The 24,419-nt window shown below is 36.9% G+C and overlaps 1 protein-coding gene across 15 annotated transcripts in view; it reads right to left on the bottom strand.

Moving 5' to 3' along the window:
- PHF3 (PHD finger protein 3) overlaps positions 1-24,419 on the bottom strand; it is an 80,395-nt gene that overhangs the window by 26,220 nt on the left and 29,756 nt on the right. For 12 of the 15 annotated variants that reach the window (XM_039531951.1, XM_039531955.1, XM_039531953.1 and 9 more), the window contains 5 exons: positions 11,880-12,207; positions 9,227-9,410; positions 5,221-5,374; positions 4,968-5,124; positions 3,520-3,636 (listed from right to left, as the gene is read on the bottom strand). In XM_039531951.1, coding sequence (XP_039387885.1) covers positions 3,520-3,636; positions 4,968-5,124; positions 5,221-5,374; positions 9,227-9,410; positions 11,880-12,207 — 940 coding nt within the window. Of the gene's footprint in view, positions 1-3,519; positions 3,637-4,967; positions 5,125-5,220; positions 5,375-9,226; positions 9,411-11,879; positions 12,208-12,318; positions 13,787-13,873; positions 15,071-24,419 lie in introns of those variants that run through there. The other 3 variants (XM_039531958.1, XM_039531962.1, XM_039531959.1) reach the window with 3 other exon arrangements.

Below are 24,419 nucleotides of genomic sequence, written 5' to 3' on the forward strand. Positions count from 1 at the left end.
CTGCGGCAGGGAGCTTGGGGGTGCCACTGCTGTCCACAAGCTTGGGGGTGCCACCACCTCTGCCTGGGAGTTCCCTTGCCCCCCGGGAGCTCCACAACCTCTGTGACTAAATCGTAGTCTTAGCTGTAGGATATAAAGGGATACATTAAATTAAAAAGAAAAAAAAAACATAGTTCTGTAGGTTATAAGAACTTAAGAACATAAGAATGGCCATTTTGGGTCAGACTAATTGTCCATCTAGCCCAGTATCCTGTCTTCCGACAGTGGCCAATGCCAGATGCTTGAGAAAGAATGAACAGAACAGGTAATCATCAAGTGATCTGTCTCCTGCTGCCCATTCCCAGCTTCTGGCAAACAGAGGCTAGGGACACCATTCCCGTCCATCCTGGCTAATAGCGATAGATGGACCTATCCTCCATGAACTCGGCTAGTTCTTTTTTTGAACATTGTTATAGTCTTGGCCTTCACAACATCCTCTGGCAAAGAGTTCCACAGGTTGACTGTGCATGGTATGAAGAAATACTTCCCTTTGTTTTAAACCTGCAGCCTATTGGTTTCATTTTGTGACCTCTATTTCTTGTGTTATGAGGAATAAATAACAACACTTCCTTATTTATTTTCTCCAGATCAGTCATGATTTTGTCGGCCTTTATCAGATCAGCCACTGCACATTGACAGCCACTGCACACTGAGTGGATATTTTCAGAGAACTATCCACAATGAGTCCAAGATCTCTTTGAGTGATAACAGTTAATTTAGACCCAATCGTTTTATAGTTTAAGTTTGTTAGAAGTCGTAGTAAGGCCTTGGGAAAAAAATGACTTATTTGGAAAAACTGGACCTGAAAGATAACTGATAAGATAGAAGTAGATGCCCCAATTATTAAAGATAGTTATAAGAAAAGATTGTGCATGTTGAATCAATACTAACCGCAAATTGGCCAAAATCTGATTTTACCGAAGTCAGCAATAGAATATGACATCATTTGTTTGTTAAAGGACATAAAAGGATGAACTCTTAGAAGGTTCATTGCTAATACCTGCCTGATTAAGTTGGAGCTGACCAATATGGGTCTAAGCACTCCTGGGTTTAGTCTGTTGGTTAGTAGGGAGGGGCATCTCTCCCCACCACAGCCCTGAGCGCCTGCGTGGCATTTTAATAGGTGTCTTCCCAATAAAAGAGGACCATCTGTAATCTCGTTCCCCCTTTCAACCTATGGCCAGAGTAACGTCGCTGCAGGAGACTTAAATGTGGATGTCTATTTTGAGATCCCCAAACTAAACTATTAATTTCTTCAAACTATTGGGAGTTTATTTCACTGTAGATTATTCTCTTAAAACTGCCAAGTCAGATTTTTAGCCCCTACTTACTGTTTTGTTGGTGCAAGGGACTGCTCTGATGTGTCAGATATCAATAACAGATGCCTAAGCTAGGGCTGTCAGATATGAAGAGAGTCTCCCCTCTTGAGGAAATCTGTATAAGTGTTGGGGTGACCCCAGAATCTTGCTACTAAATGAGAGTAAGGAGGAAGACATCAATCTTAAGACAGAGCAGAAGGAGAGCAGAAGTATCTGTATCGGGAAGGGGAAAATATCCAACTCCTAGTTTGGATGCAGAAGCTACCCCCTTACTTCACTGACACTACAGTTCAGTGAACCCTTCTCACCAACTCATGTTCCCTTTCAAAGCAGCAACTGTCTGCATCTCTCATTAGGTGGGACTTCTTGGAACACCAATCAGTAACATCAAATAGTTGGTTCACCTACTTTAAACCTTTCTCACCACAAAATGACTGAAATGATCCCATAATCCAGCTCTTCACTCTTCTTTTCAAATCATAGAATCATAGAATATCAGGGTTGGAAAGGACCTCAGGAGGTCATCTAGTCGAACTCCGCTCAAAGCAGTATCAATCACCAACTAAATCATCCCAGCCAGGGCTTTGTCCTGCCTGACCTGAAAACCCTCTAAGGAAGGAGATTCCACCATCTCGCCCACTCCAGTGCTTCACCACCCTCCAATGAATTTTTTTTTCCTAATATCCAACCTAAACCTCCCTAGTTAGTATTTTATAGGGACAGTCCCAATTTTTGGGTCTTTTTCTTATATAGGCTCCTATTACCACCCACTCCCATCCCGATTTTTCACACTTGCTATCTGGTCACCCTAAATCTCCCCCACTGCAACTTGAGACCATTACTCCTTGTTCTGTCATCTGGTACCACTGAGAACAGTCTAGATCCATCCTCTCTGGAACCCCATTTCAGGTAGTTGAAAGCAGCTATCAAATTCCCCCTCATTCTTCTCTTCTGCAGACTAAACAATCCCAGTTCCCTCAGCATCTCCTCATAAGTCATGTGCTCCAGCCCCCTAATCATTTTTGTTGCCCTCCAGTGGACTCTCTCCAATTTTTCCACATCCTTCTTGTAGTGTGGGGCCCAAAAACTGGACACAGTACTCCAGATGAGGCCTCACCAATAGCGAATAGAGGGGAATGATCACGTCCCTCGATCTAATGGCAATGCCCCTACTTATACAGCCCCAAATACCAGTAGCCTTCTTGGCAACAAGGGCACACTGTCAATTCATATCCAGCTTCTCGTCCACTGTAACTCCCCCCCTTTTCTGCAGAACTGCTTCCTAGCCATTCGGTCCCTAGTCTGTAGCAGTCCATGGGATTCATCTATCCTAAGTGCAGGACTCTGCACTTGCCCTTGTTGAACCTCATCAGATTTCTTTTGGCCCAATCCTCTAATTTGTCTAAGTCCCTCTGTATCTATCCCTACCCTCCAGCGGATCTACCACTCCTCCCAGTTTAGTGTCATCTGTAAACTTGCTGAAGGTGCAATCCACGCCATCCTCCAGATCATTAATGAAGATATTAAACAAAACTGGCCCCAGGACCAACCCTTGGGGCACTCCACTTGATATTGGATGCCAACTAGACATCGAGCCATTGATCACTACCCGCTGAGCCCGACAATCTAGCCAGCTTTCTATCCACCTTATAGTCCATTCATCCAGCCCATACTTCTTTAACTTGCTGTCAAGAATACTGTGGGAGACCGTATCAAAAGCTTTATATACCTTTGAATGTAATAGTTACAGAGGGGTCGCATCTTACACGGGGGTTAGGTTCTGAAGTCAGCGCGTAAGGCGAAAATAGTGTATAGTCAAACGCTCATTGAGTGGAATGGCGGGTCGAATCGCTCACATTACAGGTACAGTATTATTGCTATTTTTCTCCTTTTTGTTTTGCCGAGCGCATATAGTTAAAATCGCGTAAGTTAAATGCACCTATGATGCAACTCCACTGTACTACATTCACCTCTCTGGGCTTAGCACATGGGAGTACGGTCTCTACCCTTCCTTCCTCTCCTTAGCCAAGTCAAGTCCTATCCAACTGGATTTTTTTCCAATAAGTATTTTGAATTTCTGAAAGTGTACAGGTAACTTGAAAACCAAATAAAACTGAAACATCATTACACATCTCACTCTACTGTAGTTGACAAATCTTACGTGTCTGTTTTCTCTTTGTCTCCAAGCAGCTAGCTCTTTAGAAGCCAGCTCTTCTGGGCTCATTCTTATGAGATGATCAGGGGTAACCTCTCCTTTCAGTACTCTCTTAAATAATATCTGGAAGAAGGACAAACATTAATTAGTGATGCAAAAAAAAAGTTGATTTCTAACAACAAATCAATAAGCAGCAAATTAAAACTAGAGTAGCAGAATAACCTTTGGGAATATATTCTATACTTAATGCCAACACTATACATTCTTATCTATAACCCATTATTCCTGGGAATACAAGTTACTTTACAGCAATTTCATACCTTAAGAGGTATTATTGTGGAAAGCATTAATGGGTTTTGTGGAGGGAAACAATTCTGTAGGCCATTAATTGTTTTCCCCACAGCAAAGCCAGAAATTGGTTAAACTTTTTTTCTTTAAACATTTCGTATTTACAGTTACGGAAACACATAATAAGATGATGTTCAAAGGGAAAATCAGCTTAGACCCAATGCAGCAGTGATTTCATGAAAGATATTTTTCAGATCTTTAAAAAGAATGTAGCAAATTCCATACAGTACTCAGCAGAAAAAGGGTTGGAGGAAGAACTATAGAGGCTAGTCTGCACACAGTTTTTATACCAATTTAAATCACTTTAATTAAATGGGTGCAATCCACTTGGGTAGCTGCGTAAAGCAGATAAGAAAAACTAGTTCTTTGTACTCCAGAAGTAGGATCTGTAGAACTTTGTGTATTACCCACTGAACAGTGAGCTCAAGGTTGCATCTTGTCACCAGCATTGGACTTACATAGTGATCTATATACCAAGACAGGGACATGTAGTTATGGAGGAGATACAAGCATGGTGAAACAAGAACAAGAAGAAACAAGAATCGTCAAGAACAGAACGGATAGAGTTCCATGAACCAGGACAATTTTCTTGTTAAAAATCCTGATCTTGAAGACAAGAAGAATGATGGCCGGTAGTGGGTGGGTGGGTGGGAGGGAAGGGAGATGATGCAGCCTAATGGAATGTCTTCACAGGAAAATATTATTGTAGTAGTGGTGTGGATTAGGGGATTGATAATTCTGAAATGAATGGAATAAAGGTGAAATGGAAGGATAGGCTGCTGGATAGAACTGAAAGTGGACATGTGTAAAATGGGATTATGCGAAAAGCAGTGGCTGAAAGACAGACAGTGAAAGGAGAGAAACAGACTACAAGGGTTGGACAATGGAAGGATATAGCAGCATCCGCAGTCACGGGGAAATGTGGACATTGGAGACTCAAAGGTCTTAACTGAACAGGGAAAGGAGGAAAGAAAATGGAGAAAGATGGAAGGAGATGACTTCTGTAGAATAAGAGAAAGGAAAAGAAGGTGGCGACCAGGATGTGAAACAGTTAATCAGCTAAAGGATTTCTTTCTTTGAAAGAATTATAGATGAAGAAGACATACATTATTTTTGGGATCCTTTAGATTGAACATCAAACTTCTGTATTTGTTCTTATATTTAGAATCTGTGTCCCGAAAAAAAGAAAACAGTTCTTTTTCAATCCTTGTGGCAACTTTTGCTGCTCTTTCCTCAGGAATCTTCAAACTGGAGTCTGTAAGTCTGGGGAAAAAAAAAAAAAAAAAAAAAGAGTATAGATTTTTTAAAATAAATAACTATATATGAAAATAGACAATTCATCTGGTAATGTACCTATACCTTTTCATCAGAATTTCTTTAAGAGATTGTCTGACACTTTGTCTTATCTGATCAGCAGAAGGTTTAGAAGCTGGCACAGCTGGTGGAGGTATATTACCAGTTGATCCCCCTTTCTCAGTTTTCTTTTTCTTGAATTCTTGTTTCTCGTGAACACCTAAATCAAAATATGCTAAAAATTAAAATCTTAAAGATAATTTTACAGTAGCTTGAATGTTTTTTTGTTATTTTTTTCAACAAGGGCCTGAACAGATTAAAACTACAACCAAAAAAACTACATAAAGGTGACGTAAAAAGAGTGGACAATAGATCTGTGGGCCGTGTTTTAAACTGTATGGCTAAAGCTTCAAAGGTTTCTTTACAAAAAAAAAAATAAATATTGAGGGATAAGGGGTGTTTCTGCTTGTTTTTAAAATACAGGAAATTCAGATCTTATCTATCTTAGAACATTAGGGATAACCAGCAAATTAATGGAAAGATCTTTATTCAGTCAGTCTTAAAACTGGGGAAGCTGTTGGCTTCTATTTAACACCAACACCCAACAAACGGCTGGAGAAAGACGGTCTTTGTTAAGATTTTTTTTAAAATCTCACCCCTTCAAAGACTTAATGACATCAGTAAACAAGAGCAGAAAATACAGTTAGTTCCCTGTTGTGCTTTGGGTATTTGTTATATCAACTATTGCAGGTCTGTTCTAATAATAGCAGCAAAGAGTCCTGTGGCACCTTATAGACTAACAGACATTTTGGAGCATGAGCTTTCGAGGGTGAATACCCACTTTGTCGGATGCAACTGTTCTAACAATGCAATTTCTGTATTGTTACTATTGAAATGCCTATCACTATTTCTGAAAGATGCTCCAAAAAGAACTGATGTTATTAAGTATATTAATTTACAGCAGTGAATCCACATCAGACGCCTTTGCCTTAGGTCCAAAGAAGAGTAGTATGCAATAATGAGCAACAATATTTATTTTAAAGTATCAAACTTTACTATCTAGAAAAATGAATTGTATTAATTTTTATATAGAATAAACATGTTCATTCATTTCACATATATACACTTTATAAAGTGTACTGAAGAAAAATGTCCTTAAAATTTAATTTTTTTAAGAAACCATGTAGATGATCAGAATCCCAAGAAAATTTTCTAAGACTTCTAGAACAACAGCTCTGAGTTACTGTCACTTTTGATAAACAATATTATTCCCGGGCTTCTGTAGCCCGTTGGTTTACGGATTTTTTCTTCCACATGTAGCCAACCAAAAAGAAAATAGGCCAGATTTTATTAGTTTGACTTTATTTTATTTTATTTTATTAGTTTGACTTTTTAATTCAGATGTTCATGAATCTCTCTAAAAATGCACATTTAATTGTTCAGTGAAGTAAACTGAAAATTAACATAGTGGAAAGCACTTATCTGTGCATAAAATTTCATTTTAATCTAAAGTAAACTTTCCCACTTAAATTGGCATTTCTAAGCCCATTAGCCCTAAATTTCTTCCAGCTGTTAAACCTGTATGACAGAAGCATGAAAGATTATAAACACGCTCTTATACCAAGCGTCTTTAAACCTATTGTCACAAATTATGTCATTTTTCAATTAAACTGCCACCTCCAGCATGGTGGAAAAAATAATTTCAGTTGTAATCCTTTTAATTATACAACTTGTGGGTTATTTATGTTTCTAAGCATATGAAATTTCAAACAGCAGCCATGAATTAAATTGGCACTCTTTTCCCTATAAGAATTTCTGAGAAAAAGAATAAAACTATTTATTTTCGGTTTCATTTCTCAGATAAGGGATCAACAATTCAGAATTGAAGAACTAGTTGCATGTGTTTTTGTAATAGTTACAATACTTTTCTTTTTAGCAACACTTTCATATGATTTCAAAACATTTTACATACATTAATTAATGAGTCACATTCATAAGAGATTTAGTATGTCCTTTTTAGGTCATTATGGAGACAACCCCCGATCTAACCATTAGGAGTACTCCATGGTTATGTCCTCAGCTCCCCCGACTTGCTACCTGACTCTGGGCAAATCACAAACTCCTCCCCCTTCCCCCAAAACTGACACAGTAGCAACTTGCCTGCCAAATTTCAAGTCCCTGCTCCAAAGCATGAAGACACTAAAGCTTCTCAGCAAAACAGTCAAAAGATTTCACACACACACACTTTTTTTTTTTTAACCTCTAATCTCCTTTATCGAAATATGACCAGGGCTTTGGAGCGGAGCTGGAGCGTGGAGCAGCTCCAGAGCAGTGGAGCTGCAGGTTTTTGCCTGGAGCTGAAGCGGAGCTGGAGCACAGCTCCAAAGCCCTGAATAAGACTGAACTATTTTTGCTGAAACTTAAAAATAATTCAGACTGACGCAGGCACCATGGAAAATTTCTGCATGACGTTTGGGAGAAATATGGAACTGAAAACCAGGTCCTATAATGGAAAGTGTCAAGCAATCTTAAGAACAAACAATGCTACGAGCCCCTATAATCTAGAAGAAAAAATAAAACCTTAATTAATAGCCAGTTAAAGATTAAGGATTCGTTTAATAAAGGTATTTAGGCATTGTTGTGCTCAGCATTGCAAAACCAACTGATTTATGAGCCTAAATCTCATTTTTCAAAAGTGCTCTTAAGTGCCTAAATCACTGCCAATGGGATTTAAGCTTCTAAGTGCCTAAATCCCTCCTGAAAATGAGGCTTAGGCATTGCAATGCTAAGCACAGCAACACCAAAATACCTTTTAAAAATCTGGGCCTAACTGCCAACCTAAAAAGTCTATGTTTAACCATTTATGTGCTAAAGGACCTCACCAATAATTCCGATGTTAGAGGAATACAGCACAGAAATATAATTTAACAACTTTTTAATATTTTTTTCCTTTCTTTACTTTAAAATCCTCTTGCTACTTCCTGATTCACTGGAAGTATTCCAGAATGTGTCAGTGATCTAACACCTACCAGAAGTCTCATTGTTATCCCTGCAATTCATGGTATCAAGGATGTCCAAGAATCCTGCAAGCTGACATTTTTAGCAAACCAAGAATTATAAGGATTTCTCAGGGATTAGGAAGGAAGAATTTTTAAACTTTACTGGTACTATTTAACACAAGTTTTCATTTAAAATATGCATTTATTTGTAAGGTTTCAAATATATTTTTCCAACCAAAAACATAATTACTAGAATGTCAGTGTTAGAGACGGTTCAATAACCAATTCTTGCAATTAGCTCAACATTATATGTAGGCTAGGTTCAGAGTTTGTGTTCAAGGATTAACCAGTCAGTTGTAGTTATATGGCACCAAAATTTCATGAGTTGCTCTCGGAAGATTTCTGCCCCAAGTTCTGTAATTTTCACAAAATAATAATCTCGTAAGATTATTCTTTGTGTAAGATTTCTGACACATTAGTTTGTACCTTAATTGGAGTTGGAAAATATGCCTCTTACAACTTTTGATGCAATACAGAAACAAAATTTTATGGGGAGTTTGGATAAGAACACTCTCCTCCTCCTCCCTTTTCCAATGAAATTTGGGGGGACCCACATGATATTTTCGATGCAGAATAAAGAAATTCAAAGTAAATATTATACCTTACAACAACCATAACATGTAAACTCATACACATAGTATTTCCTATTTTTCTAGAGCAGCGATTCTGTATGTTTTTCAATGTAGACCAAACTTCGTAGACTGTGAGCATTTCCTCTCTCATTCTTGATAGCACAGACCACCTCTCCTTCCATTCACAATCATATAATACTTGTGCAGCAATTATATAAGCTGCTTAAATGGAAAAGTAACATTAGGAAAGTTTTTCATGCTTTTTTCAACTGGTAAAGAACATTTAAAAGAAGCAAAAAACCAAAAGATTCAGCACCATGTGAGCAGCCAGCTCTCTGCAGACCACAAGCAAGTGTTCCATGCCCCAAAATGTAAGCAGCGCTGCTATACAAAGAACTTTTAGGTCTTGCTGACTATAGTTGCTGTTTGGAGTCTTATTACCTGATTTTGCGGTCTTTTCACTTGAGCAAGAAACACTAAGAGAATCTTTATTTATTTTTTCACTTTTCTCTTCAGAGCATCGACGAGGAAGCGTAACTGTTTGTCCCATCTTCCGAATAGGAACTTGCCCTTTTTTATTATCAGAATCTCTGCATTCTGACAAATTCCTCACACCACCTGATTCCTGAAACAAATACTTTAACATATTAGTATGGTAACAAATGTGAAGATGAAGTAACTGCTACAAATCTTCCCCAAAGTATATTTTAAAAATAAGAATGTTGTATAATAAAAATCTCAAACTGACATGATATAAAGACATGCTCCTTAAAAAGCTATTGAAAAAGATGTCACAATTTACCGCGAAGCAGTGTTTAACCGTTGTATTACCAAGGTAGCATTCCAGAGAGTTCCTTGTTGAAAGCAGCTGTATTTTCTCAGTTAACTGTTTAAAATTTTTTAAAGTATATCATATGTGGAAATAGATTACACCTGTCAACGAAGTAACTCATATGCAATAAACCTGGCACATGTGCACAGCAAACAAGATCTAGTTAGAAAGGAAATAAATATTACTCAAAAGGAAAAACAAAAGTATTCTCTAAATCTCAATTTAAAGACTCCCACTGACTTCAATTCAGTTAGTATGAGTGCAGGGGGATGTTAAAAGGCCTAATTCCCATTTAAGGTCCCAGAGAAGGGCTCAAAGAGGTTTATTATTATTTTGTTGAATAAAGTTTGTTTTTTAAATCCACCAAGCAAACTGTAAACAATAAGATAAAGATGGGCATATAAAGAACATATAAAACTTTCTCAATAGCTACATTATAAAAAGAAAAGGTGAATAAAAATAAAATATACTTGAAAAAAGCATTTTAAAAACATTTTAATTCAGACTAGTTAAAAACTTGAATTTGTAATCTTCTGTTTAAAGAATTAAGGATTCTTTCTAATCTTTAAAACTGACCAAACCAAATCAGTTGCTATTTGTACTGTTGCAGCCATTTTGGTCCCAGAATATGAGACACAAGATGGGTGAGGAAATATATAAGATATCACTTCACTCCCCTTGTCAAACCAAATCAGTGTAATCTGTGGAATATATAATGTACATTTTCAGAATGGGCATCACAGAAGGATTCATGAAACATGCCTTAGAAGTTGAGGTAGTTTTATTTCCACTTAGTTAATCTTACATGCTGGTGTTGGTGATCGACTTCATCTGAATTCTAATTAATATAATTTATATACAGATTACAATTAATATAAATTAGGGTTGTTTTCTTTTTAACTAAATGTTAACTATTGCATTCATAATTTTAACCATATACTAAAAATAAAGAATCTGAATAACTAATTAAACTAAGCCATTTCATTGCTTTAAATATTAGGTATTGATTGGTCAAAATGAGATACAGAAAATAAACAATTGGAAACGAGGGGGAGATTACAATTAGTCGTTTAAATCTTTTTTCCCTTCTGCTATTAAATTCATGATTTAAACCACAACGCTGAAAAAAGCTTAAATTGCTCAAACAAAAAAAAGTGTTGCTTTCATTTGATGTCTCGGTCACACTGACATTTAAAAGATTTGTGCATTGTATAATATAGCAAACTGGGCTACATACTTGCTGAACCACTAACCCAATTCTCGAAAGTAATACAACATGACATACAAACCCAACACTGATCCTCCTAAGTAGTATGGGACTAGCTCTGGGGTGATCAGTTAAACAATGTCACCTAGTATTAGACAAATTCCTAATAAGGAATCTGACCTAATTTAACAAAGAGGACACAGAATGAGAAGGTAATAGTATCTTTGGGTTAAAAAAAAAAGCCCCATCAGTTTTAATTGAGTATTATATCAAAGGGCGGTGAAATCCATAAGCTCTAGATAGCTACATAAGAATGACTGCATTAAGAGAGCTGACTAGACTAATTACCTCCAGAAAAAAGTTAACTGGGAAGTTGGTTTACAAGACACAAAAAAACAAAAAGTAGTAAGGAAAGATCATGAAGTATTCTGATCAAGTGTTTAAAGCCCTGGTGCACAGGTACATAAATGTACTGAGATAGATGGAGTTGGCAATTGAACAGAAAAAGATCTTTATTATTATGAACTCAAAAAGTTTTTAGAAATATCACCCTTCACCACCAAACTTTGGACATGTATTCACTGGGAGAGCTCTGAACCTCTTTGGGAGCGAGAACATCTCCAGGAATTTTCCCTCTTGCAGAATTATACTGCCCCTTCATCTCTGTTAAGGAGCCAGCTTGCTTTAGGGAAGCAAGCTGGCTCTTCCTCCTCTCCAGAAGCTGCCGTGCAAGATAATGGTTATTACAGGATAGTGGTTAAGATGGGGGAGGGTTTGCAAAATCATATATTTCAATGTGCGCACACAAAAAAACAAGGTAACAGCAGTTTAGCAATAGTACTCACTTCAAAATAGCCAAACCAATTTCAAGGAACTACTTGGAACAGTATGCCTATAGCAAAACATTAGATGACAAGTTTTAGCCTAGACTGAAGTTTTATGAAGAGTTATAAACCTGGAGGGAATTATTTTAACTGAAAGGAATGACTTCTATAGTATTTCAAATAGTAAAGAATATTTTTAAAGGAACTTTAACTATCTTAAGTAAGCCTTACCCTTCTAAAAATTTTGACTTTGTGCTTGATTGTATCATCTGTCTGCTTAGCTTTGTCATTTGTTACACTGGGATTACCAGTGGGAGTTTGCTTTGACATCCCAGGTTTTTCACATTCCATTGTTCTATCTTCTCTATACGCTTCAAGTTTCAGTTGAGTGTCCAGTATATTTTGATCACAAGATTCTGGTTTTTTGTCTTCTTCAGCACAGCATTTCACACACACATATTCTTTATCTTCTTCTCCCATTCGTTGTGCTTGAGAAAGACTCAACCCAACACAGTCACCATGAAACCAATCATCACACCTACCACAGCCTACCATAAACCTGAAAATAAAACAAAACAGTATCAATCAATGCACAGAGGGAGGTAGAATTTCATATTAACTATAGCCTACTTGTTAAATAATTTACCAAAACAGAGCAATTTGTTCTTACCTGATAAATTATTTTCTTTTTAAGCTTTACATCCATTACTCCAGCCTTATGACATGGTTAGATCTTCGAAACTGAGAAAGCGTGGCATAATAGTCCAGGAGATCACAACCTCAACATGAATTCCCACCCATAACTCCACACAGACAAAGATATCCTCCTTAGGAATACAGTTTAGAGAAAAAGTCATAGGAAAGTAAAAGAAGGCTCTCAAGACTGATTAACATAAGACTTAAAAAGATAATATGCTCAGACGAGAAAAAGTTAACACTCTGCACTGGCATCAAGGAATCCATCCTGGCAATAGGCAACATCTCAAATACTGAACTAGCATAAGCTGCCAAAGCATAAAGAAAATGTTCAAAAGTTTTGACAATGAACAAAACTCAGCTAAATCCACTACTTAAACCTCAAGCCATTAAAAATCTGATAGAATAAACTATGTATGACTGATGTCAGCAAATTGTTACATTTTGCTTTATTCCTCTGTAGTTTTATGGAGCACAGGCTCATCTTCAAACCATGGCTGGTTTGGCTATCATTTTCATGGACATGCTATGTTTTTCCACTACATTGCAAAACTTTGTACATTTATTCACCCAAGTCAGTGGACATTTGAGAAACCTTTTCAACCCCTGAAATGTAGACTGCTAAAAATGTACATCATCTCATTTGGTCTTCTCATATATCTGCTTTTGTATTTTGTGTGCAGAGGTAACTTTAGTTAAAGTTAATAACATCCATATTCTAATGTCTACAAAGACGATGGGTATCTAACAAGGTTATGATTTTGCAAGTATTTTGGTATATTGTGAAGTCCTCCATTCTCTGCCCATCTGGTGCAATGCTCTAGTCAAATTACTTTTGAAGAACGTAGAAAACAATCTCTCCCTAAGCTACAGAGACTTAATACATGAAGTACTATTCCTGTTAGTGGTGGTTTGTTTGTTTTTTTAAATAACCCCTTGCCTTAAAATTGAGACAGGCTAACTCTAAGGACCATCATTCAACTGATGTGAAATTTCAGAGTTCTCATATCTGAAGCCATTTTTCCCTTCTGAGCTTTTTTCTATTTTGTTTTTAAGAGTCTAGAAAACAAAAATGAGGTTAAATTTTGAATGAATTAAATCTATACTGGTCACAAAAATACCCTTATAAGTGCAGATAGGTTCTTTAATGCTGAGCACCTTGATCAGGGAATCTGTACTAATTAAATAGAAGACAACATTAATTTTAAAGTAACACAGTGCAAAGCTGACCATCAGCTCGAATAGTTTTATGGCAAGTGCTTTAGAAGCAAGATAAATATAATGATTTGCGAACCCTAATCTGCTCTAACCAGAAAGACCCAAGAGTTCTACTAACTCCCTTTTGTCAAAAGATCCCAAGAAACCAGAAAGAAAGAAGAAAGAAATATGGAGATATCTCTATCTCATAGAACTGGAAGGAACCCCGAAAGGTCATCGACTCCAGCCCCCTGCTTTCACTAGCAGGACCGAGTACTGATTTTGCCCTAGATCCCTAAGTGGCCCCCTCAGCCAGATTCCTATTCACCTACCTGCCTTCCTCTCACAGTTGCGATGCTGAAGCTATTTGATGACTGACCTACTTTGCAAGAATATATTTCTATCATAAATTATGCTGAGAGTTTTGGAAATTCTTTGGTTCTCATTCACTAGGAAACTGAAGGTAAACATTCCAGATGGCTCTGAGACACTGGCAGTTTGTCTAAGAAACTACAGGAACCTCAAAAGACCAAAAAACCTGAAAGCTTATTTGTCTAATACTAGAAAATTGAGACCCTAGAGTAGGAAGCTAGTCAATATGGTTGTCTTGGTTCTGATCACTCTTATACCAGAAGTAAAGTCAATGGAGTTATACAGGCGTGAAATTGGTTTAAGAGGAGAATTAGGTCCAGAAGTTTCAGGGGGAAAATAAATCACTTCCAACTAGCTAATTTCTCTGAGATTCCAACTTTACTTGACATGACTGTTTTCCTGTTGCAAACAATCCAGTTATCTGGTTTGTGAATCTGAAAAGCAATCTTTTCACTATTGTTTGTGTATACTTAGTTCATGAGCACTTATTTTGCCTAAAACAGGCTGGCAAGTAGCTCTCATAGATGTGTTCAGTTCCAATCATAAAGCTACACGTTTCTGAAAGCTTTCTATGAGTATGATATGAGTATTTTCAGATCTACATTTTGGCAAAATTAAGAATTCAGGAGAAAGTTGGTTAGGTTTGGAGGTAATCACTTTTCACAGCCTCATTCCAACCACAACCAAAATATTCATGAGCATACTCAGAGTCAGACAGATATTGAAGGGAAGTTAAAATCCTGAAAATTATTGTTCTTTACTGTCAATCCTAGGGCACACACCTGATGGGAGTATACATAAATATGAATTTCTGTTTTACAATTCAATGATCCACAGGAATATGTTCCACTTAGACAACAGACATCTGCCTCATATAAGAAAATATTGGTCAAGATCTGGGACACCAAAAATGGATACAAAAACTCCCCCCGCAACATATAAGAAAACAATGTAATGTTTCCACTATAGTTGAAAAAAAAAAAGACTTTTTAAAACAAACACCCAATTTTTTAATTTTCCTCATGTTTAAATAAAGATGTTTATATCCATTTTTGGTGTACCACAGCACTATTAATTCATTTTGGTTAAAATTTGAAGGAAACAAGGAATGTAATGTCCAGCAGCAGCCCTTAAAGTGGAATTAAATTTAGATACCGTTTAACTCTCATCTTTTAATTCGATATGGAAATGCGGGCATGTTAAATGCAAGACCAGACAACTTCAGATTTTTTAAAGGAACAAGGAAACTACAGGCTTTATATTTGAGAATTTTTCTGCAACTAATGGCCATTAAGTTTTTGAGATACTAAGAAAATAACCAAACATTTTAATTACTTTCTAAATTAAGAAAAGAGATTAAGATGATCAAGCATGGAGAAAGGATCTCCATAGACTGATATTTGAATAGTATTTGGACTGATACGTGTTCAGCACTGTTCCTTTCCCAGGAGGAATACCAAGGTCCCAAACATAAAAAGATATTGAGCACCTTCAACTCTGGAGTTAAGGCACTCAAGACCTGATCCTCTGAGGTTCTAACAGGCTACCTATTTTCAAAAGTAGAGTGGTGGACAGGTCTAAGAGCTAGGTCATTCAGTATGTCGTCTTATTTTTCAGAGCCTTGAATACTGGCAGCTTTGTTAACCTGAAAGAGCTTATTCTGTAAAACGAGGGCTGTAACTTTGATTTGGCCTGTCTGAAACCTACACTAGAAAAACCTAAAGCATTCTTTAACAATACTGAAAATAAGGCGAGTTTCACGTTTCAAGTGAATCTTTAATTTCTCTAACTATATCTAAACTGCTATCAGAGGGGTAGTCATGTTAGTCTGTATCCACAAAAACGAGGAGTCCGGTGGCACCTTAAAGACTAACATTTATTTGGGCTTAAGCTTTCGTGGGTAAAAAAACAACTTCTTCAAATGGATGGTGCACCTGAAGAAGTGGGTTTTTTTAACCACGAAAGCTTATGCCCAAATAAATCTGTTAGTCTTTAAGGTGCCATCGGACTCCTCATTGTTTTTATATCTAATTAGGATAATTTTAAGCCATGGAATACATCTAAAGGCCTAGGTAGTTTTCAAAGGAGAAACTGACTGTTGCTCAAAGCCCCAGATATTTGTGGTTTATTGGAGAAACATATGCTGTCAGTGGTATATTTTCTATTGGTTAAAGATCAATGCAGACAAAATAAGACTCTCTCTCTTCAGATAGAGCCTATAGTATTCGCAAATCAGGATGAATGTTGTATACTTCTGTTATGACCTCACTCTGAACTGTCTGGAGTGAAGCGAACTATCAAAAGAAATGACTGTCTGGTGACAGAGGTCTCCTTAATTAGCTTTTTTGGGAACTTGAGGAGACGACCCAACTTTTATTGCATTTAAGATTGCACAAAAAAGCGTCCTATAAACTAATTAAGGCTATAAGGTTGTGCCCAAAATAGGAAATCTGGTACCTCGTAACTCTCCACTCTTAATAGCAATTATGGAGGCTGTAACTCAGGAATTTACATTTACAACTGTTTTGTTTAATCCTACTCAGAGGAGATGGATTGTAATAAATATATTTGTGTTCTACCTACACTATAACTTCCACTCTTTCTACCAGTGAATCTGCACCACTGGTAAACTGCAGGTCCTTATTTTCCTAGTGTAGACAAGTCTTAAATTTGCTACTCATTTTAAATTATTTTTTCAATGTATTTATTTATTTGCAAATCAGGAAAAAAATTTACTAGAAATTTCAACTCTGGCACACAGATGACCTAGCTATTTCCCACAGTCACAAGGGTTGAGAGAAAGGGAATAAAGGTTCCTATTTGAGCACTAGAATGGGAATAATTTGATTTTCCATCTTTTTCTAATCTTTATCCACATTATGGGTGTTTTTCTGCACCAACAAAATTAGTTTAGGTAATAGGAGTTATGGTTGGATAATGTAGAAGCTAGATAATGCATAAAGATTAATAAAGGAGTCAAGGAGGGTTGAGGCCTGGCTTGAAGGATGAAGGATTTCTTCTTGCACAGCTGTCACAGACTTGTGATTGAAGATGTTCTGATATCCTGGACTATTAACACCAAAAATTCTGACCGTAGACTGCTTCATAGTTTGAAGTGTGAGGACTTTACCCATGTTGTAAGGCTGGACTGGAAGATGTAAAGCTGAAAGAGAAAGAAATATGTGTTGAAATATTAATTCACACAAACATATTGAGTAAATCATAGATGAATCAGAAGATTAGGGTTGGAAGAGACCTCAAGTCATCTAGTCCAACCCCCTGCTCAAAGCAGGGCCAACACCAACTAAATCATCCCATCTCAAATGGTCAGAACTGCTTGTATTTTAATTTAAAAGTTCAGTATTGTATAAGAATCACCACAAAATAGTTGATGGTATATAGAAATATTAATGTCCCCGGAAAGCATCTCCTTTAATTCAATAGAACTTTTGAGTGGGAAAAAAAGTTATATCTTATTCCTCTGAGAGAGGGATGCCTGCCTGTCTCCATGTACCAAGATGAAGAGATACGGTCACTTGAAGTATCTAATATTAGAAAGGAATTGGATTATACTAAGAAAAGATCGAGAGTAATGAAAACCTTCCATTATCTCCTTCAGGATTAGCACATCTTTTCAAATCTCTTGGCATACACATTCATTTAGAGGAAGGAAAGCCCATGCTTAACAATTCATTTCAAAGATAAAAATGTCCAGGCTGTATTTTTTCTAACATTAGTTATAACAAATGGAATGTGTTCAAGCCAAAGCAGATTGCTGAATGGCTGACAATTATTGAGGAATAAGAGTTTAAAAATACATCAGCCAGAAGTCAGTTTATTCATAAATCATTTGCTTTAGAAACTGTACTCATTAATAAAACCACACACACAACAGAAAGGGTTCTATAAATCAGTCAAAATGAAGATCAATAATGGTCAGTGTTCAGCATCATTTGATACAGTTAACAATGTAATAAGTACATTATTATTACTGGAAGTCATCTGCTTAGCATTTTGTATTTGCAGTATATAGCAACAGGAGATCACGGACAACATATGACTACTGCCGTCTTGCAACAGTGTTTCATTCCAGCATTCTCTCTATTAATGGGAACAAGGCCCCAATCTCAAAAATTTACACAAGTCAAGGTACTACTCAGGTGTGTAAAATTAAGCACATGCATGTTTGCAGAATAGGGGGCTTACTTGGAAAGAAAAAAAGGAAAATAAAACAGCAGTAAAGTGTAATTAGTTAATCTAAAAATATTTTAAAAGCACTCCAAACTTAATAACTATCATTATTTTCCATGTGTACATAATGCAAGAAATATTTTTAACAGTGCTATTTTTAAAATAGTCTCAGTATAAAGAGTCATTCACCTTCTGGAAATTTATTTTATGAAACAATTTGTCTATCACTGGCTCAGTTGTGTTATATCCGTATCACATTGCACAGCTCAGCAGGAGACACAGGATGAAAAGCAATTTTTATATTATCTTTTCCTGAATTAAGAGAGATCTACTTAGGTGAAGAATTAACTAATGGTGAATGACTGCACTCTTAGTCAACCATCACCTTGATACACACACATATTCAGAGATCTGCATGTTTCACTCTAGCAAGCAACTATAGCCAATGGAAAGACTACTGACTTCAGTGGGCTCTGATTCAGACTAACTGAAAAGATAGTTCACTTTCAAGGAGACCCTCCACTAAATAAATTAGTACATGTTATCTTGTCATCAAAGCATCTATCTGCCTGCATTGGTTTGTTTATTGCAAGTCTAGCTACGGAGTTTTTAATTTTGTAACAGCAGGAACAACTTGGCTTTTAAAAATGTATCATCCGATCTTCTGGATCGCACTCATAGCAAGACAAAAAAGCAATGTCAATTTATTATTTTTTACACCAAGTTTCAATAGAACAACCTTTAAGTAGTTAGACTTTTTTTTTTTTTTTTGGAAGAAAAAAACAGAAGAAAATCTTCCTTCTGAATCTCTAATGTTACAAAGAGCTTTTCAGCAAGGAAGAAAGGGCAGGGTCAAGAGCAAAAAACAAAAAAGCATAGTGAGAGAGATAGGACCATCAACAAAACGATGAACCTAACTAAACTAAGTGAAGTCAAATGCAAAAAGTAATGAAACTGAAAACAAAAATATATTCTCTAATTTTTCAGTAATTTTAGACACCAATCCTGCAAGCAGAACTACGATGGCAAGATCAGGGCCTTAGGTGTCACATGTAACTAAAAAAGCAAAAAAAAAAATTTCAGACAAATTTGATTTTCAAATTGATGTTCCTTTATTTTGTAGGCTTACCAATACCAACTTTAATAGTGTCCCTTTAATTTTATTTCCTACTGATCTAAACTAGCACAAATAATGTATGTGCCCATACAAAAAACTACAGCGTCAGAATCTTCAGTGTGTACAGTATAGAACTCTGCCAACTGGTGATTATGCATTACAATGCTGTTTTTAAATTATACTATCATATTAAGCAAATTTTCCAGTAATAGCTATACATGAGTAATATTTGTATACTTGTGCTCAATTAACAAATATAAATCATATCTTGTGTGTCATGCTTGTTTTAAGTTCTGGTCACCACACTCATTCATTTAACTATTTAGGCACCAATTCTGAAAACTTATACCTATGCTTAACTTTAAAAAGTGTGTGCAGGGTCTTCATCTCTTTCCTTGCCTACAGGGACCTAGAACTTAATTTCTGATCCACTCCCATAATGATCTCTCAGAGAAAAGCCCTTATGGTGCTGCATTATGTGTATAAATATTCTATTTCAGGGGTGGCCAAACGTACCGATCCTACAAGCTGCATACGACAATCTTTAGAAGTTCGAGAGGAGTGCACCTAATGGGGCTCGGGACTTCAGCCCTGAGCCCCGGCAAGTATGCCCCGTGGGGCTGAAGCCCTTAGAGAGAGAGAGAGAGAGAGAGAGAGAGAGAGAGAGACACACACACACACGCTACCAGAGGCAACACGTGGGGGGAGGCACATGGGGTCCCATGTCCCCCTCCCCCAATTTTTGCAAGGGATTGCTGGTCCCGCTTGGTCACATGATGCTGGTGCTCAGCAAGCTTGGAGCTGTGGTCATGGAGAGAGGCAGCAGCAAACAGCTGGGAGCTGCAGGGAGAGCTGCTGCTTTTGCTGCTGCCTCTCCCCATGGAGCTAAAGCAGCGGCCCCTCTCTGCAGAACCCAGCTGTTTCCTGCTGCCTCTTCACAGGGAGCTAATACCTGGGAGCTGCAGGGAGAGAACACAGAATAAGGCATGACTCAAGATGTTGGGGGTAAGAGAGGGGGCTGATCCTTTAAATTGTGCCCCCTCCCTACTCTCAGCAGGCACCAGTTGTCTCTCACAGAAACCCCTATCTCCAACACCCTGACGTAGGGCAGAAGCCCTGAGCTCCCCCCCAAGTCTAGTAGGCAGAGAATGGGGGGGATGAGACGGGCTCTGCAAGCCACACTAACTGTAAAAGAGCAGCATGAAGCTCACAAGCTGCAGTTTGGCCACCCCGTTCTCTTTCTTTACTATGTATGTATGCATTATGTGTCTCATATCCCCTAACCTCAAAGTATCAATATAGTTTAAATATTATTTCCGCACAGTAATGGATGCAATTGTTTTAAGTGAAAACTGTGTAATTTCACAAGGAAAAATTTAAGCCTAAATATTTTTTCAACTTCACAAGTAAACTAGATAGAAAACTAGTTTTCCTTACGGTTTTCGAAAAAAAAATCTATTAGCGGAATATTATGAGACCACATATATAGACTATTTACACACCAGAAGTCAGAGATAAGGTTACAGGTTTCAGAGTGGTAGTTGTGTTAATCTGCATCAGCAAAAAGAACAAGAGTACTTGTGGCACCTTAGAGACTAACAAATTTATTAGAGCATAAGCTTTCGTGGGCTAAAACCCACTTCATCGGATGTTTGCTAAACTTTAATGTCTGCATTTTCAAATTGCCTTCCTGTGCAACCTTAAGATTTGTACTTATTTTATTTTAAAATCCAGCTAAAGCCCTGACCCTGCAATTTGTTACACACAGGTAGATTGCTGCACATAACCCCAATTACATCCACTGGGCTCTGCATGGGAACAGCAATCTGCCCAAACATAAATTACAAATTCAGATACCAAGTGCATTAATAGAGATTTAAAAAAGTAAATAAATATAATATATAACATTCAAACCAAAGGAAGTGAAAGTCATTTGAAAAAATTTAAAAGAATTGAAAGACATTATTTTAAAAATCTAGCACTGATGTTGCAATTTCATTACAATGATGATAACAGTTCTTCCAATCAAGGTTTTCCTTATGTAAAAATAACATACAGTAGGTAATTTAATTTATTAACTAGGCATTTGGTGAGCCCTGATCCATTAAGGAAAAAAATCAAGGGGGCCAGAATGGAGGAAAGTTTGCAGTGTTTCCCTTGTGAAGCTTTCCACAGATTTGTAATATATGGTTAGGATTTGCCAGCCTGTAAAAATGGCAGGGAGTTCAAGCCCCAAAGCCTGTAGATCTTAGGCACTGATGTAAAAGCCAGGGACACTGGAAACAATATAATGGGGGGAGAATGCTGTGTAGGGTCTTATGTTTTCTACAAGCACAGAGATGAATATAGGATTCCTTCTGTGTGCAGATTCCAGGATTTATCTGGCTCTACATAAAGAAGAAAAACAAAATGTTTTATTTCTTATATAAGTTACAAGACATACAAGCTACCTTCAGAAAAAAGTAAACTTGGAACTACTGTCCCTTTATTATTCTTCCTATTCTGTTAGTGCCATGAAAGTATATTCAACTTGATCAAAATCCAGAAACTAGTCCATTTCAACAGCATTTACAGAATCTGGAAGGAAGAATTCCTCACACATAAATGCTGCAATAATGCATAAAGATATGTTATTGGGGGGGGGGGGCAGAGACACCTTAGCACTAATATAGGATTAAAGTTGCAAAAATCAAACAAATTAGGAAATCCAAAAAGTTATGGTTTCTCATTAAAACTAACTCAGACACATGGTATACCCCATATACATATTATGATATGTATTTAAAAAAATCAAACCTCACAGTTTACATTGAGACAAGAAAACAAATAGGAAATATGTGTTGGAAATGGGCAACTACATGGCAGTACACTATAACCAGCACTTCAGTTCCTGAAGAACTTCATCTTTTATTTATAAAAAAAATCTAGCCGTTACACTGCAAAGATATCACTTTGAATAGAATCAATAAAATACAGTCAGCAGACAAAATGAAACAATAGTACTAATGCCAAAAGCTGCCCCGCTCCACACTTCACAGCTCCAAAGCATGCTGCTACTACCTTGGTTCCACTGAGGGTGGTGAGGTAAGAGGAAGAGACACCATGTATAGAAACTATGCAGAGGTGTTATTAAAAAAAATAATAATAAATAAAAAAATCAACAGGCACAACCCCCAGAAGAAGATACGCATGGGCTCCAATTTCTATTACTGATCCTGCTACAGTTTTCATGTCTATAAAGCCTATCCACACTGAGGGAAAGGACTCCTGCTCTACATTCTAATCAACCTCTTTTAGGTCCCCTGTGCAAAGTACATGTATTTTACCTTTGCACTTGGTAGCAGAATGACAGCATCTGTTCCTAAAAGGTGAACTGTCCAATAATCTCAATATGGTACTGACCCTGAAGATGAACAATGTTAACTAGTTTATTACTATTACAGTAGAACCTCAGAGTTAAGAACAACCGAGTTACAAACTGACCAGTCAACCACACACGTAATTTGGAATCGGGAGTATGCAATCAGGCAGCAGCAGAGACAAAAAAAGCAAATACATGAAATAAATGAAAACTACTAAAAAATAAAGGAAAAGTTTAAAAAAGATTTGACAAGGTAAGGAAACTGTTTCTGTGCTTGTTTCTTTTAAGTTGGTTAAAAGCAGCATTTTTCTTCTGTACAGTAAAGTTTCAAAGCTGTATTAAGCCAATGTTCACTTAAACTTTTGAAAGAACCATAACGTTTTGTTCAAAGTTACGAACATTTCAGAGTTCCAAACAGCCTCCATTCCTGAGATATCCATAACTCTGAGGATCTACTGTATTTTAACAGACATATCCAGCTTAGCATATGATTGTGAGAGCCCTTATTACAATATCTCAAAATGTGATCCTTGTACTTGCAAGAGAATCCCAAATTAACACTGAAGGAGAAACCTAACATTTGGTATGTTTTTACTTTAATTAATTTTTGCAACCTTGGGTTTGCATTTCTGGTAAGGGGGGGGGGGGGCAATCTGAGTCTGCATAGTATGTTAAAGTGAAAATTTTTTCCAACCTTAATTCATGTTGTATTTCATTAACATGAAACCAAACTTGCTAGTCCTAAATTAGAAAGCTCTTGGCACACATTTTCTTAATTTGGGACTCCAGTTCAGTTCCATTTCTTGTTTTTCATACCATCTACAACATAGAATTGACAAGCAACATCTAACAATGTTTAGAGAATTGTAAAAAGCAACACCATGAACTTAAAATCTAGTCAGTTTAAAAAAGTGAGATAAGTTCCCAACTTGAAGTGTTTTTTCATGTCTCCCTTGTCCTATGCGATGAGTCACACAGAGCGAAAACTGGCTAAACTAGCTGCTTATACAGGGAAAATGGAGAAACTGAATAAATAAATGTCGTTAAATGCAAAGTAAACAATTTTTTGGAGCCTTCTCAGTTTTAGTACTTGTATGTTATACTTTTAACAATATTCAGTAAAAACATTTCAGAGAGGTACAGTTTTTAAGCTGCTGTCCCTTTTAAAAGCAGGTTTAATTACTGCTGCAGTAACAAGCACAAATAATGTAACACCACACTGTCCCTGCTTAGAAAGATATTAGAGAGGAGTTTTGCTTCCTCTTCTATTCTAAGCTCAACTTAGTTTTTGAGATGAAAACTTTAAGGATGTATGTTAAAATTAAACATACAAGTCCAAAATGAAGTAAAAAGTAATTCAAAAAACAAAAATATAAATGCTCTAATGGTTTGGTTTTTCACTTTGTAAAAACAACTGAGAGAGAGAGAGAGAGAGAGAGAGAGAGAGAGAGAGAGTAAAAAAAACACCAAGCATGGGCAACAGTGCATCAATCTGTTCTGTATATACCATCTTCGGGAATGAGAGAGTGGTTCAATTCAAAGTCCATTTGATCCTGGACCTTTCTGCTAATACTGTTGAATGTTTCAATTTGTGCCAACTGTAGTAACAGTTCAGTGATACAGGAATCTGTCCAAAAGAAATGGACTGACACCACAAAACTCATGACACTGAACAGCTATCAGATGGTAGCAACTCCTGTGTCCTGCCAACCTGGATGGTGATTGAACTAGAGAATATATTATTTGTACAATGTAACACCTAAAGGCCTCCAAATAAAAATGGCTCCCCATTGCACTACACAATGTACCAACACACAGTATATAAACATACTGTCTA

This window comes from Mauremys reevesii, linkage group 3 (assembly GCF_016161935.1).
Source record: "Mauremys reevesii isolate NIE-2019 linkage group 3, ASM1616193v1, whole genome shotgun sequence".
Lineage (NCBI taxonomy): Eukaryota > Metazoa > Chordata > Testudines > Geoemydidae > Mauremys > Mauremys reevesii.